General features: G+C 44.5%; 1 protein-coding gene across 2 annotated transcripts in view; it reads left to right on the top strand.

The window, feature by feature from the left end:
* Nucleotides 1-14356, top strand: part of ROBO3 (roundabout guidance receptor 3) — a 167914-nt gene that overhangs the window by 132157 nt on the left and 21401 nt on the right. For both annotated transcript variants that reach the window (XM_044437609.1, XM_044437608.1), the window contains exons 10-12: nucleotides 209-414; nucleotides 10252-10333; nucleotides 13397-13565. In XM_044437609.1, the coding sequence (XP_044293544.1) occupies nucleotides 209-414; nucleotides 10252-10333; nucleotides 13397-13565 (457 nt within the window). The remainder of the gene's footprint in view (nucleotides 1-208; nucleotides 415-10251; nucleotides 10334-13396; nucleotides 13566-14356) is intronic.

The raw sequence follows: 14356 nt of genomic DNA, 5'->3' as shown, positions 1-14356 counted from the left end.
ATAGTAGTAGTAATAATGTAATAATAAGCCTTTGACCTTGGAGCCAAACAGTGGAAAACCATGCTCCAATACTAATCCTGAGATATCTTCCATTTTTAGTTACTCCCTGCTAACTTGCTTTGAACTGCAGTGGAGAGAAATGCATTTCATTGTGTCAGCCACTGTAAATGTGCTATGCTATGCTGTATTGTTTTTATTTTGCATAAAGTGACATCAGATCGTATCCCGCCAATTATTCGCCGAGGGCCAACTAATCAGACGCTTGCAATAGACTCTACAGCGCAGCTGCAGTGCCATGTGACTGGCAACCCCCTACCCAGCATCCAGTGGCTAAAAGATGGACAACGGATTGTGGGCAGTGACCCAAGGGTCAGTCTGTTAGACAGTGGAGCCCTGCAGATTATGAACCTACAGGTATGATGTTTCTCCTTCCCATCTCTGCCAGAAGATATATGGATTTGCATCTTGCAGCAATGAACCCCTAACCGTTACTGTAACCTCTGTCCCATTGGTATTTTACTGTTGATTGTTTTTAACTTATTTTAAACTGTGTTACACATTCAAATGTTAAAGGCATTTATTAATTTAATCATGCTGTGAACTACCCAGAAAGCCTCAGCTATCAGGCAGTGTAGAAATGAAATGAATGAATGCATTGATGTGCATCCTTTTATTATTATTTATTTGTTGTATTTATATCCAGCCTTCTTCCTGGGAGAAACCCAAGACAGCTTACAGAATTCTTTTCCCCCAATCCATTTGATGCTCACAACAACCCTGTGAGTAGATTGGGCATAGAGTCAGGGACTGGCCCAAGGTCATCCAGTGAGCTTCATGGCCGAGTGGGAGCGAGAGCCCAGATCTTACGAGTCCCAGTTTAGCACTCTGAATCATTGTGCCACACTCTTCCATATAGGTGGAGGAATGAAGATGTTCCTTGCATCTGTGCCTTTCACACACACATATATGTCTGTTTTCTCAGCTGGTGGTAGGGAGAAATTGATAATTAATGGGATCTAAGCAGACACAGAGGACAAATCCAACATTTTCCTCTTCCTGTTTCCCTAGGACCTCAGCCAGACTCTGATAATTTTTTCATTTTTTTAATAACTACACATGAAATGCATCATCACACATAGTTTCACCACGGGCAATGTTAAATGCATTATTAAGTGTGGTTTGATTGCTGGCACAATGCAGTGCAGATGCTTTGTGGACTGGTCTGCCTAATTTCTCATGGCTTTACACAACACCACATCCTCCAACACCTTCACAGAAGACCAATTCACCAAACCGGTTCTCAATTAAAGGTACAGGCCAGTGGGGATGCCTGAAAATCTCTGAACTTGGAGGACTGCAGGCACCCCATGCAAGACAGCTGGAATGTGGAGATCTTTGCCTCTGCCTTTCTTTTGCCTGGCAAATCAACTGGACAGCAGATTTCAGCCACTCCGCCGAGGCACTATGGACAGGAAGGGAAGGTGCCTGGAGTGCCCCCAAGACACATGCGAGGCCATCACCAGCAAGGCCCTGTTCACCCCTTTGGCAAGGTCACGCTTGTGACCTTGGAAATGCACTGTCAGAGAGTGATGGGATCAAAGTATTATGAAAATAACCATTTTAAAGTGATGCTGCAGTTGCTATGACAAGTATGCTGCTTGTAACTTGTGACATCTGGGCAAATCCAATCTCTCTACCGAACAAGCATTCTGCAAACACATACATTCCGCAGTGTAGTTAGGAATGGAATTACTTGCTTTCATAATTGCAGGAAAATTACTAAGTAATGAAATTACTCGAGAAAAAGAGGCTCTGTAATTGCCTGGTTCAAAACTTGAATAGGAATTGTTAAACACTCCTGAAAGCCAGCTCAGAGAATGGACCCATAAGCTACTGTGTGCTTATTAAGAAATTAATGCTGTTAACAGGCAGTAAGCAATTTCTTTGTTTTACTGGCTAAAAACAGCTGAATGCAATTTCCTTGCTCTTAACAAAGTGAATATCAATAAACAAAGAGCCAAGCCAGCCAAATCAGTCCCTCTGCAGCAGAGCCGCCTCTGAAAACCTACTTTGCTGTACATTCCATTATGGGCAAAGTTAGACATAACTTGCTGCCAAGAGCTTGATTATATTTAACCCTCCTTAACTGAGGCTCTCACAGCCACAGTTCTCTTTAATTTCCATTTCCTCTCCTGAAGATCCTTTCCATCTTCTTTCAAAGAATGAGAGCTAAACTACACATTATGCTAAGCATGTTGGATGCAGCTGATCTGCACTCTTTGATTTCCTTTCACGTAAGCACGCGAGCCCCCAGCTGGGATCAGGACAACCACACAGAGGCAAGGGAATTTGTTAAATTTGTTACCCAGCTGCTCCTCCCCTCACACACGCACACTTTCGCACATACATGTTGAGGAGGTATTACATGGAGGTATTAACATTTGTCTTTCCACTCAGTGGTGCAATTAGGTAGTTTTAGAGTCTGGACTTAATGGTCTTTTGGGCAAGGGAGAGTAAGGGAGCAGGTGTTAAATGATCACATGTTCGCTCCAGGAACTTAGGGTCTTTTGAATATAGCAAGGGTGCTGGAGCTGTTTCAACTCACACACTGACTTCAATTTCAGAGAAGTTCTGGGGCTGGATTCCAAAGGTAGGTAGGGCCAAAGGCAAAAGGTGGCAAGCCCAGAGGCAAGCAGCTAGGGCAAAAATTGCAAAAATGCTGGTATATTTTTTGCTTAAAGCTCTTACCACCAGTAACTAATCCTTAAAAGAGACATCTCACCCTTTTAACATTAAGTGCTAGAGAAGAAGCCAAGTGTCCAAATGCTCAGAAGGAGAAAGGAAAAACTCCTATAACTCCAACATGTACCTCTATGCACAGACTGACGTCTCAGTGATGGAACATTGTATATAATCTAATGTATTATAATGGCATGTGGTTTACAGCTCCATTTTCCCACTAACTCAATGCACACCACCTTCACCTAAGCTACCCTGCTCTCCATTTATTTATGTATATTTACAATGTAGCACAAAAGGGTCTTTTGTTTTCTTGCTTGTTTGTGTGGTATGCCTTGTTCCAGTGGGAAATTGGAGCTGTAAACCATGCCGTCACTATAAATGCCTGGCAATGGAGATGATGCATCACCTCGTAACGGTTTGATAACTGGAGGTGGCGGGGTGACTGTGTGCATTGAGGCAATCCTGGGGGCCACAAAACATTTGCCTTAAGTCGCTCCTTCAGAGCATGATGCAAAGTTGGCATATATACAGGCAGGGCGTGAGCTCTTGGGAATCTGCTAGCAAAACAGCAACAAAGAATCTTGCAGCACCTCAAAGGCAAGCAAATTAATTACGGCATAAGCCTACGTGCTCTACGATCCATTGATGACAGGGCGCTAATCCACAGATGCTAGTGTTTAGGGCACCACAGAACTCTTGCTTTTGCTGCAACAGATCAGCATGGCTATACCTCTGGAAAAGGGTATTTTAGGGTATGGGGGAGGGGGGACCTGGCATGGATTTCCCTAGGAAATGACATTGAGAAATAAGTGAGGTTTGATGGGGTCAGGTCATCATGCCTACCCTCTACAACCAAACCAAACCAAACCAAACCAAACCTCCTCAAGCACACTGCCCATCAATTCTGATGGAGAAAGCATGATAGCCTCATTTAAACCTCCACAGTTAGCAGTACCCTTATAAGGACCACCCAAAGTCCTTCAGAAATGTGCAAGCTGTCAAAAGCTGCACAGTTCAACAGCTCATACATTTTTGTGGAATCTGGGTTGGTCTTATAACGGCATCACCAAATGTTAATTCTGGATGTCCCCCGCACCCCATGAACCAGCATAGCTCTCTTGGTTCATGATTTGTAAAATCTATTTGAACAAGGCATCTTAATTTGATGTGCATCATCCCTCCAGATCTTTAGGCATAGACAGTGGTGATGTACCATGGTACCTGTATGCCAAAAACACCTGGAGGTCACAGATTGCCCACTCTGGGAAATGTATGTCTTCCAGTTTCACATGAAAAACCAGGCAATGCACTGAATCTGCGTAAATTGTGTAAATATACAAAGCTATTTTAAACCAAATCAACCTTTTGATCCATCTAGTCTAGTATCGGCTAGACTTCCCCATCCTGATGCACTCCAGACATCTGGGACAACAACTTCCAGTATTCCTAATCATTCCTGATGGCTAAATTGTCTAGGATTGATAAGTCCAAAACATCTGATAGGCACTCAGTTTGGAAAGTCTGGATTGCTCCAGCTGGTAGTATCTCAAGAGGGCTTTCTTCATCCTCTACTAACTGCCCCGAACTGGAAGTGCTTAGGACTGAACTGGGAATTTTTGCATCTATTACTAGATAGAACCCTTGTCTAGCTCTCAGAATGTGGGTTTTCTTGGGTGGGATTCGGTTGGAATCTAGGTATGGGTTATCCAGTCTGCAAAGACCTGAGGATATAGCTAGAGTCCAACATGAGGCAGAAGATCTAAGGTGGAACTTTTGGGGGCTCAGTTTGTTTCTCTCTTTCAAAACAATCCTGAGAGCTGGGCATAACCCATCTGGCCTTTTGCTGCACTGGAGTCAGATCCGGCAATGGGGTAATGTGGAGGTTATTCATGAATTACTTATCAAAACACAGAGCTCACGCTAAACATTTGTTTAAAAATTGATGCCGGCAGTCAGCAGGGAGTGAAATATTTCACGTTAGTTTTGTGCCTGCCTTGTGTCAGAGTCAGGAGGTTAATGCATCTGCCGGGTCCCAGTGCGCCTAATAGCATCATTTTATGGTGGCTGTGGCTCTTTGCCCAGGAAAAAATTAGAGCTGTCAGGTGGATTGGAGGACTAGTATGAGTTAATGGTCCCCCAGGACGGACTGCCTCGTCAGGCCACTCTGAATCATGGGGAAAAGTGGGGCAGCATTCCATGAGTTGCAACTACAGAGCCCACCTGGTGGGGACAGCAGAACTATCACTGCCCCATCAGCAGGACAAGCAATGGGCTGCTTGCAACCTCCAGTTGTGCTGCCTGTGGAGATGGGCCATAACTCAGTGGGTAGAGCTGGATGAGCGAATCAGCAAAACCTGAGCTTGCTGAATTTCTCCAAATTCCACCTTGAAGATCACTCTGATCTGAGGTCATTACTAATGGCAAGCTCTCCTCTCCTCTCCTCTCCTCCTTTTGCATGAAAATCAGTGTGTACATTCATGAATATTTTCCAAACGTATACATCAGTTCTGTGCATCTTTGGAATGTCCTTGTTCTTCTCCCATTGATTAAAGCATGTTTGTACACATGTTTCAAAAGTACATTTTTTCATGCTCATTTTTCAAATGAACTCATGCTGTTGAGTGTAATATTTGGTGCAGGGCAAGCTGTGAATCACATTGCAAGCTTGTACAGACTCTGATACTGATTATTTATTTATTTATTTATTTATTTAAGACTTTTATAGACCATCCCATTACCAAAGTCTCAGGAAAGTTTAACAATACAAAATGTAAAAAAAAAAAAAAATTAAAATAAATAAATTAAAAAAAAACACAGCATCCTAACATTAAACCCCAATTAAAACAGGCCTTAAAACACTGGGAAAATGAAAAGGGTTTGGCCTGGCACCGAAAAGAATAAAGTGACCATAAAGACCATAAAGGCACAATCTGGGTAAATCCCAGTGAAAAATAATCAGAAATTAACTTCACATAAAATTCTAGTAGAGCACACATTTTGCATGCAAATGGTTCCAGTTTCCATGTCTGATGCCTCTACTGCAAGCTCAGGAGTTGGACTGGGAAAAGCCGATGGAGTAGAGGAGGGTGAGAAATGCATTATATTCTATTTTTATGTGAGTTCATCCAAGTTGAATCTCATGGAACCAAATGCAGAGTCAAAAGCAACTTGTGGTAAAAAAATCCCAGTCTGCTATGTGGACACTTCTAAAATCTACACAGATACATATCTGGTAGCTAAAGGCAATGGGTGCTTGCAAAAATGTGTCCATTTCCAAATATATACATACATTTTTAATCTGTGCACACATTTCTGCACCAAGGTGGAGAAACTCACATGGAACTAGGGCAAAATAAGCTTGGAGGCATTGAAAAACAAGCTATGGGATCACATGCAGCAGATTTGCCCATTGGTACCCTCATAAGCAGCTTTAGGTCAGAGGTAGTGATATTGGGGAACTTGGAGAAGTGTAAGGCGGATTCCTGTGCTGTGCTTGAATTCTTCAATAATCATATATAGCAACTTCTGCTGAAGAGAATCTTTTGGTTTTGTAAAGTCTTAGCTGTTCAGAATAAGGGAACGGAGAACTACAGCCAACTGGCAAGTAAAGAGCATGTTCTCTGCCTGGGAGTCTGGGCAGTTCCGGCCAGAGAGAAGACAATCCCAAGCACGATGGATGGATAGTCTGGCCTGCCATGGCACAGCTTCCTATGCTGGGGGTGCAGAACCGCAGACTCACAGGGGGGCAGATCTGGTCATCCTGGCAACCAGCTGTGGCTAGCTAAAGACAGGCATAGCCCTCCAGGGGCCTTGCCCCAGCCCCAGCCCTTTCCTCAGCCACTCAGCATGCCGTGGTCTCCCGCCCTTTATGCAGGTTTTTCCCCACTCCTAAGGCTTGCATAAAGGCAGGAAAGGTTCAGTAAAAAGACGTGTGTATCTAGGACCCCGATCCTTTTGCCTTTTTTCCATCCCCCACTGTTGGGAAGAGCTTCTCCACCCCATCCTGTGTTTCCTATACTATCAGGACCACGTCCCTACCAAGATCTCTGCCACCTCTTTTTGCTAGAAGTCCACCGGGGGGTAAAGGTCCTCTTCAGAGGCTTTCTGATTTCCGCAAATGACTTTGCCTGAAGGAGATTCATGGTGCCCATGTGGAGCTTTTGGCCTCACCCTCACAAATGACAGTCAAACTGGTCAACCTCCCCTGTGCGTGACGGGAGTTTTAGCCCAGCAATTGCGGGGGGGGGGGGGGGCACCAGGTTGAGGGAGGAGGCTGCACTAAGCATAGGTCTTCCTATTTTCCTTGGCCTTTTTAAATGTCAGGCTTTTCCCCCACCAACCCATCTCTTAAATCTGCTGTAGAGGTTTTTAATCTGCTGTGTTTTATTAACTGTGCTGTTTTCATTTAATTCTGATTCTTTTATTGTTTGATTTGTGGTGGTGGGCCTTTAATGTTCATAGTCCTGGAAGTATTCCTATGCAGAGGGACAGAATTTTCTCATAATGTCACCATATTGTGTGTGCAAGGGATAGGCAAGCAGGATTCTAAAAGCAGACTCCAAGCTCCATTGTTATTTTTATCCCCATATTGCTGACAGGAGGGGTGAGGCTGAGACGACAATGGATTGCCCAAGGCTTCCAGTTTATTTACTTATTATATTTCTTGCCCATCATTGTCCTGCAAAAAAAGCAGGACAACTTGCACCTTCCTCCACTCCATTTTATTCTCACAATATCCCAGTTGGGTATGTTAAGCTGAGAACCAGTGACTGGCCCAAAGTCACCCAGTGAGGCTTGTGGCCAAGGGAGGACTAGACCCCAGACCTCCTCAGCCACTTTGCCATTGGCTTCCTCCTGCTGAGTTTGCAGTTCAGCAACAGAAGGGCACTTCCCAGCTCATGAACCTGCGCAGGTTGGATTTCATGCACACATTTGATCCAGGGGTGAATAAGTGTGTTGGGCGAGCAGAAAAGACACACCCGTATGTCTTCCTACATGCAGAATATCCATGCATGTATATATCATCAAGCCCAGCTCACCCTTAAGCTAGCAGTTAACCTAGCTGCCTGCTGCAGTTCTAAACATGCCACGTGCTAACATTTGGCCAACTCAGCACCATGGTGTTAGAAACAGACGAGATGCACATGGGCGTCAGGACTGAGCCCACACGCCTGCTTTTCCCGGTGCCCTGGGGACAAGTGTAGGGCTTCTTCCATGGATCCTCTGTGGGTCCTTTCCCTGTCACACATCGCAAGAATATACACACAACGGAAATCCTGAACCTTTCCTTGATTTAGTTACAGTCACAAAACCAGCAAGATAAAACAGCACTGTGAGTAGCAATACAAAAGTGTTCGCATGGCCAGTAGATAAACTCTACAAATACAATACTTAAAGGTCAAAATATTTAATTATAAGTAGCGCTACTTAAACAGATTTTTGCAATGTACTTATCACAGCCATAGTAGTATATACTACTGAACAATTTAAAACATGCTATTTTGGGATGCATTAATAGAAATATTACTTCCAAATCACGAGTAGCAGTAATTCTACACTAGTCAGACCTCATCTGGAATACAGTTCTGGGCACCAGGATTTAAGAAAAATGCAGAAAAATTAGAAAGGATCTAGAGGAGGGCAACAAAGATGATCCAGGGTTTGGAATCACTACCGTATGAGGAGAAACTGAGAGAACTGGGAAGGTTCAGCCTTGAGAAGAGAAGAGAAAAGAAGAAAAGATTCAGGGGTACATGATATCACTCTTTAAGTACCTCAAAGACTGTCACAAAGAGGAAGATCAAGAGCTCTTCTTGCTGATACCAGAGCATAGGACATGGAATAATAAATTCAAGTTGCAACAACCCAGATTTGGGCTAGATATAGGGAAAAGTTTTTTCACTGTCAGAGCAATACAACAGTGGAACCAGTTGCCTAGAGAGATGGTGGGCTCTCTCACACTAGAGACATTCAAGATGCAACTGGACAGCCATCTGAGTGGGATGGTGCCACTTGGTGTCCTGCACCAGAAGGGAGTTGAACCCGATGGCCTTCTTGGCCCCTTCCAACTCTACTTTTCTATGATTCTATGATCCAGCAGAGTCCTATTCTGACAATTGCACAAAATCTAGCCACTTTAGAAGTAACCTGGCGGTTCTGATTGCCCCAAAGTTAGTTCATATAAGAACCATGTAGACCAATTGACCAGACACATCCCAGCACATGGAGGTGCATGATGTTAAACAAGGCTGTTGTCTGGCTCCTGCTTTCTTTAACAGGTGTATCAGTTCCTGGTCAAAATACTTGTGAGATCAATTCCCATCCTTCCAAGCTTGCACATAGCCATTTGCCTATTGTATTATAAGCAGATGATGCAGTACTTCTCTCTCTTGGCCTAACTTCCCTATTAAAAGCTTTGGATGATTAGCAATATCAAATCTAAAGTCTGAGTTTGTACTCGAAAGTGGACCAGACATTGTTGTCAGATAAGCAGCCCCTTAAATTGAGCAGCTTAAACATTGCAAATACTTGGAAGTAATTTTCCAGTCATCAGGCTCTTGGAGAGCCCAACACACTAACCACTGCAAATGCACAGAGGAGTGTTAAAGCACTTATCTCTTTTTCTAATGCTAAAGGAAGCCAACACATACCATTGGTCCTACACGGTTTTTCTGCTAAGGCACTCTCACAACTGCTATACGGTATCTGATAGTGTGCAATACTGTGTTTACAGCAAGTTTGTTTGGAATCTGCAAACAAAATTTCTGAGAAACAGTCCTGGTCTTGTGTGCTTAATGCATTCTTTCATTTAGAGACAAGCCAAATTTTGCAGCAATTCTGGACATGGATGTATTCATTACATTTTTGGTTTAAAATGATTTTCACCTTCCATAGTTGGCCCCTTTGACCTTGATGGATGCTTTCCTGTCAAAATAGAAAAGAGTTATGTGGCGGAGGGGGTGCAGCTTGGGTTTCTCTCCCAAAAGGCTATCCTGGCCCTGGGCCATACAGAAGCTAAAGAAAGCATATGTTATTACATTAGGGATATCAAGCTGCCAGACCAGATAAGAGCAGCTTCTCTATATCCTGAATTAGAGATTGGTGGTGGGAGGGGATTGCCATCAATTTATCCAACTACTGTAATTTTTGCAAAATACAGGAATATGAGCAGTCATACGGGCAATGTTTAACATGTTACCTTCTGTACTCTTGGGGGCGGGGGACAGCACTTCCTGCTCTGAGCACCTACATCCTTGGCATGGTGGGGACCCTGGGCTGCTCTTTCTTCTTCAACTTGGCGTTCTCCAGATACGTTGGACTGCAGCTCCCAGCATTCCCAGCTGCCATCCAGTGGTCATGACATGATGGCAGTTTCAGGACAGTGCATCTCGAGAACACCCTGTTGAAAAAGGCAAGTGTAGGCTTTCTGCAGACGCCCAAAGCTCCTTCTGTTGTTGTGATGAGTCATCACAGGAGGTGAATAAGATCCCCACTTCCTGCATCTTTCAGATTTCAGACTCCGGGTTGTATGTTTGCATTGCTACAAGCTCAACTGGGGAGACAAGGTGGAGCGGATTTCTGGCAGTTGAAGGTTAGTAACATTAAAGGAAGTATGTGACCTGAACTCTCAAGTACTGACTCCAGGACAAGTCCTTTGCTTGTTGTCTTGTCAAAATCATGTTTAACATTTTACTGAGAATGGGTGAATTTTGACTGTTTTTCATTTTCCTTTCATTTTCCTTTCAACCATTTTTATCTGTGCCAAAATGAATACATTGGGGGACAATCATACAGACTAACATTTGTGCAAAAGGACCCTGTACCAATGGGAAATTTGTGGTCCCTGTGCTCCACCCTGAAACATTAGAATGTGAGAAGAGCTATGCTGAATCCAATCAAAGCTCCATCTTGTCCAGCGCTCTGTCCATGCACTAGCTAACCAGCTGCCTGTGGGAAACCTCAAAGTAAGACACAAGTGCAAAAGCACCTTCTGTCCATGTTCCCCAGCAGCTGGCCCAGACAGACTGCCTCCGGTAATGGAGATAGCATGTATCCACTACAACCAGTAACCATTAGCAGCCTCATCCTCCATGAATTAACTTCCAGCTCAATCAATAAAGATACCTCTTCAGTTTAGAAATGCCTGTCCTGAGAGAGCTTTGTATTAAACAAGTAGCAGTTCAATAAATAGCATTTTCACATAGTTGCAATGGAACCATTTCCCCATATTTTCTTCAAGTTCCCAGCATGGGATCAAACACCTCTTCCAATCCTGATAATGATCGGTGTCTTCCACCCAGCTCCAACAAAGCTGATGCTATTTGCATTTTTTTTAAATCTGCATGTTAGAAACCAAAATGTATTTTAAGCATCACAACTCATTTGTCCTCTAGAGGTGTGGAGCATAGAGCCAGGACCTGAGAGTAGTAACCAAAGGTCCAGTCTGTTCTTTAGATTTCCCCTAGCCACACCTGAGCAAACCAAAACATGCTTATTTTTCCATGCAAAATCTCTAAAACTGCTCACTAGTTAATCTTCTAGTCAGTGGACTCTCGTAAAGGAATGGAAATATCAGGCCTATCAGCTGTTGAGGGATTTAAGACCAAAGCAGGATTTCCTTTATAAGTGTGTCTGGTGGGTACATCTTAAACCCTCCACATATTTTTTCTTTTTTAATGCTGGCACAGGCACAGGGCTCCTAATTCAACCTGACATCCTTAGCATGGGGAGCAGGGGGATTTTGAGATCCAAACTGGGATCCCTGTGCCTACACTAGAGTAAAATGAAAAGACAATTAGCATGCCAAATGCACATTTCAGGGACTGCCTGGACTGATGCACCTCCCAGCTGTCTCTCCTGGCCTTGAACCCAAGCCTCACGCATGCCAATGGAGCACTGGACTTTTTGCCTTCCAGAGCAAGAAGCCTGTCTGTATCTGCATATCAGAAAGCCTTATTTCAGAAGCAATAAACTGATTTCTAGCCCAGCCAGCACATTCCAGCCTGTGAGAGCCAGGCCAGGCAGTTAAATGCAAAACTAACCTCAAGGAATAAATGTTCTTGATGTGGAGGAGAAATGACGGTGAGCCAGGTTTCCTGGGCCCCACGCTGGCTTTCAGGAGCACTGGCACTCGCTTTTAATCCAAGATTGTTCTTGGAAAGCAAAACAGCACTGTGTAAAAGAAAATCAGCAGTCTTATTCTCCCCAGACTTGAGAGCTTTGGCATTGGTAGATCAGTCCGTTGTAAAACCAGACCGACCTTAGCAAATGGGGCCAACTCTGCTTGCCTCATTAAGAGCAGGAGAGTCTCCCATGAAAGATTGGGGTAGCCTTTATAACCCAGTCCCCCGCCTCCAAAATGTTTTGCGCTACAACTCCCATCAGTCCCAGCCAGCCTGAACAGTGGCTTGTAGCCCAGAATTTCCGGAGGGTGCCAGATTAAGGAAAGCAGGGTTAGAGTCATGTACTTCCCTTAACCTTGTCCCACAGCAACTGGTCAATGTGGCTTAACAGAAGCTTACTGGGAATGAAGCATTTCCTGAAGAGCTAAGCCTTCTCTTACCAATGAGAAGACAAGCAGGGATTTAAAGGAAAAAGCCCTGGTGGTAGTGGTGCTTGTAAAAATCAAACCACCCTTCTTCCCTTTCCTTCCTCCAAGGGCCTCTTATCCTTCTCTCCATTCTTCCTTCCATACATCCTTCCTTTCATCTTTAATTACACCCCTGTGGGGTAGGTTATGGTGAGAGATGGCAGTCAATGGACCAATGAACCTGTGTGGCTGAACCCAGACACGCAGGTTCTATCTTCCTCAACGTGGTGCCCTCCAGGTCAGCTCATCGTTTTGGCCAGCACTGGCAGCAGCCATGTTGTCTGAGGATGATGGAAATTGTAGTCTGACTCATCCCAAAGGTGCCAGGTTGAGGAAGGCTATTTCCATGTTGGAATACAAAAGTGCGGGTGGGTGTGTTGGAGAAGGAATTAGGGCTAGATGTGAATTTTCTGAAAACTAATAACCAAATTTTCTGGAGGTCAGCCTATCCAGCTCTGTTTACATTGCCATGGATGTAGAGCAGAAGTAGGCAGAATGTCAACTGGAGTCTACTTGATGCCAATTTCTGATGGCACACCTAGGAGATCGCAAGGTTTGCAGCTGACAACACCTTGTTCGTTGATGTTGCATGCCATCAAGTCATCCCCAGCATATGTTGACACTGTGAATGGGGACTCTGCAAAATGCCATATCCTGGACAGCCCTGCTGAGCTCTGGTAAATGCAAAGCTGCAGCTTCCCTAAGGGCTCGCTCCATCTCATAGTTGGCCTTCAAATCAAAAGTGTTTGTGCGGAGTGTCAAAAAGAGCTCCTGAAATGTGGTTCACTGTAAGTGTAGAATGAACCACTCTGATATTAACATTTTCAGGAAGGATGCATACTCAGGGCCACTAATAACAATGATAGGTTATAACTAATTTTCCTGAGAATGCATCCTCATTTTCTCAGTGGAAAACATATTGGTGGACCACAGAGAGGTTGGTCAAAGAATAAAAGCTATGCCATTGGCCTTCTTCTGAGTTAAAGGTCTTCAGTAGTAGATTTGACCATCCGTCCCTCAAGGCTTACAGTCCTTCTCATGTTCTTGTCCCACATTTTTTTCCAGAGAATGGGGCTGATCTCCAGACGCAGCCTCCTGAGCCAAGCCTTCTCCCAGGATCACCTTCTGCACCTCTGGTCACGGATGTCACCAAGAACAGTGTGGCTTTGATCTGGAAGCCAAATCCCATGAGTGGGGGTGCTCCTGTCAGTTCGTACATCATTGAAGCATTCAGGTACTTCTTAGGTTACTGGGAAATGCTTGTGTACAAAACTTAAAGGGAGTCTGAGTGAACAGCATAGTTCAGGGGTGGACAAGCTGGAGCTCTTGGGCTCCTTGACTCCTTCAGCCTAGTTTAAAATGCCCCCTGTAAGCAATCAATTCAGACCACTGCTGAGCAAGATCTGCCTATCTCTCAGTAGCCACTAGAAGAGAAAAGAAAGTGAGGAGTGCCAGAAAGAAGGGAAGAGAATGTGATATTGCAAGGCAGATTCAGAAAGAGAGAGAAGCAATGTCAAAAGCATTGACTTCAAGGGTACTTGTGCATCTTTGGGCTGTAGCATCAGAAGAATAGGCCATGGTTACCATTGGAGGGAATCTCTTGCCTGGAGTGACAGGCCGCAACAGTCCTTATAGCAGGGATGGGGAACTGTCATGGTCCCAACGGTTGGGTTGGCTCTCAAGACACCCCTGGAAGAGTAGAAGATGCCAGGCAGTAGATCCCTGTCCCGCTTCCTGATGCCCTGCCCCATGGCACTGTTGGAGTCCCTTTCTCCAGTGGGAAACTGGAAAAGCACAGAGAAAGGGGGATTGCTCTTCTCTCTGATCACCAACTGAAGATAGGAATGGGACTTCCCTTGCTGGTGCTGGGCACCTGGAGAGAAAAGCTGCTGACCAGAGATTGTCCGTGGGCTGGAGCGCTGCATTCCCACCTTATATGGTACCAGCATCTTTTCTAAAGAAGTAACAATTTGCTTTACTGGAATTGTTCAGTTCTGGGCTCCACATTACAGGAAGGATATAACC

The sequence above is a fragment of the Varanus komodoensis genome, unplaced genomic scaffold (genome assembly GCF_004798865.1).
Source record: "Varanus komodoensis strain SLA01 unplaced genomic scaffold, ASM479886v1 scaffold30, whole genome shotgun sequence".
Lineage (NCBI taxonomy): Eukaryota > Metazoa > Chordata > Lepidosauria > Squamata > Varanidae > Varanus > Varanus komodoensis.
The sequence above is the reverse complement of the archived record's forward strand: the minus strand, read 5'-3'. Positions and strand labels throughout refer to the sequence as shown.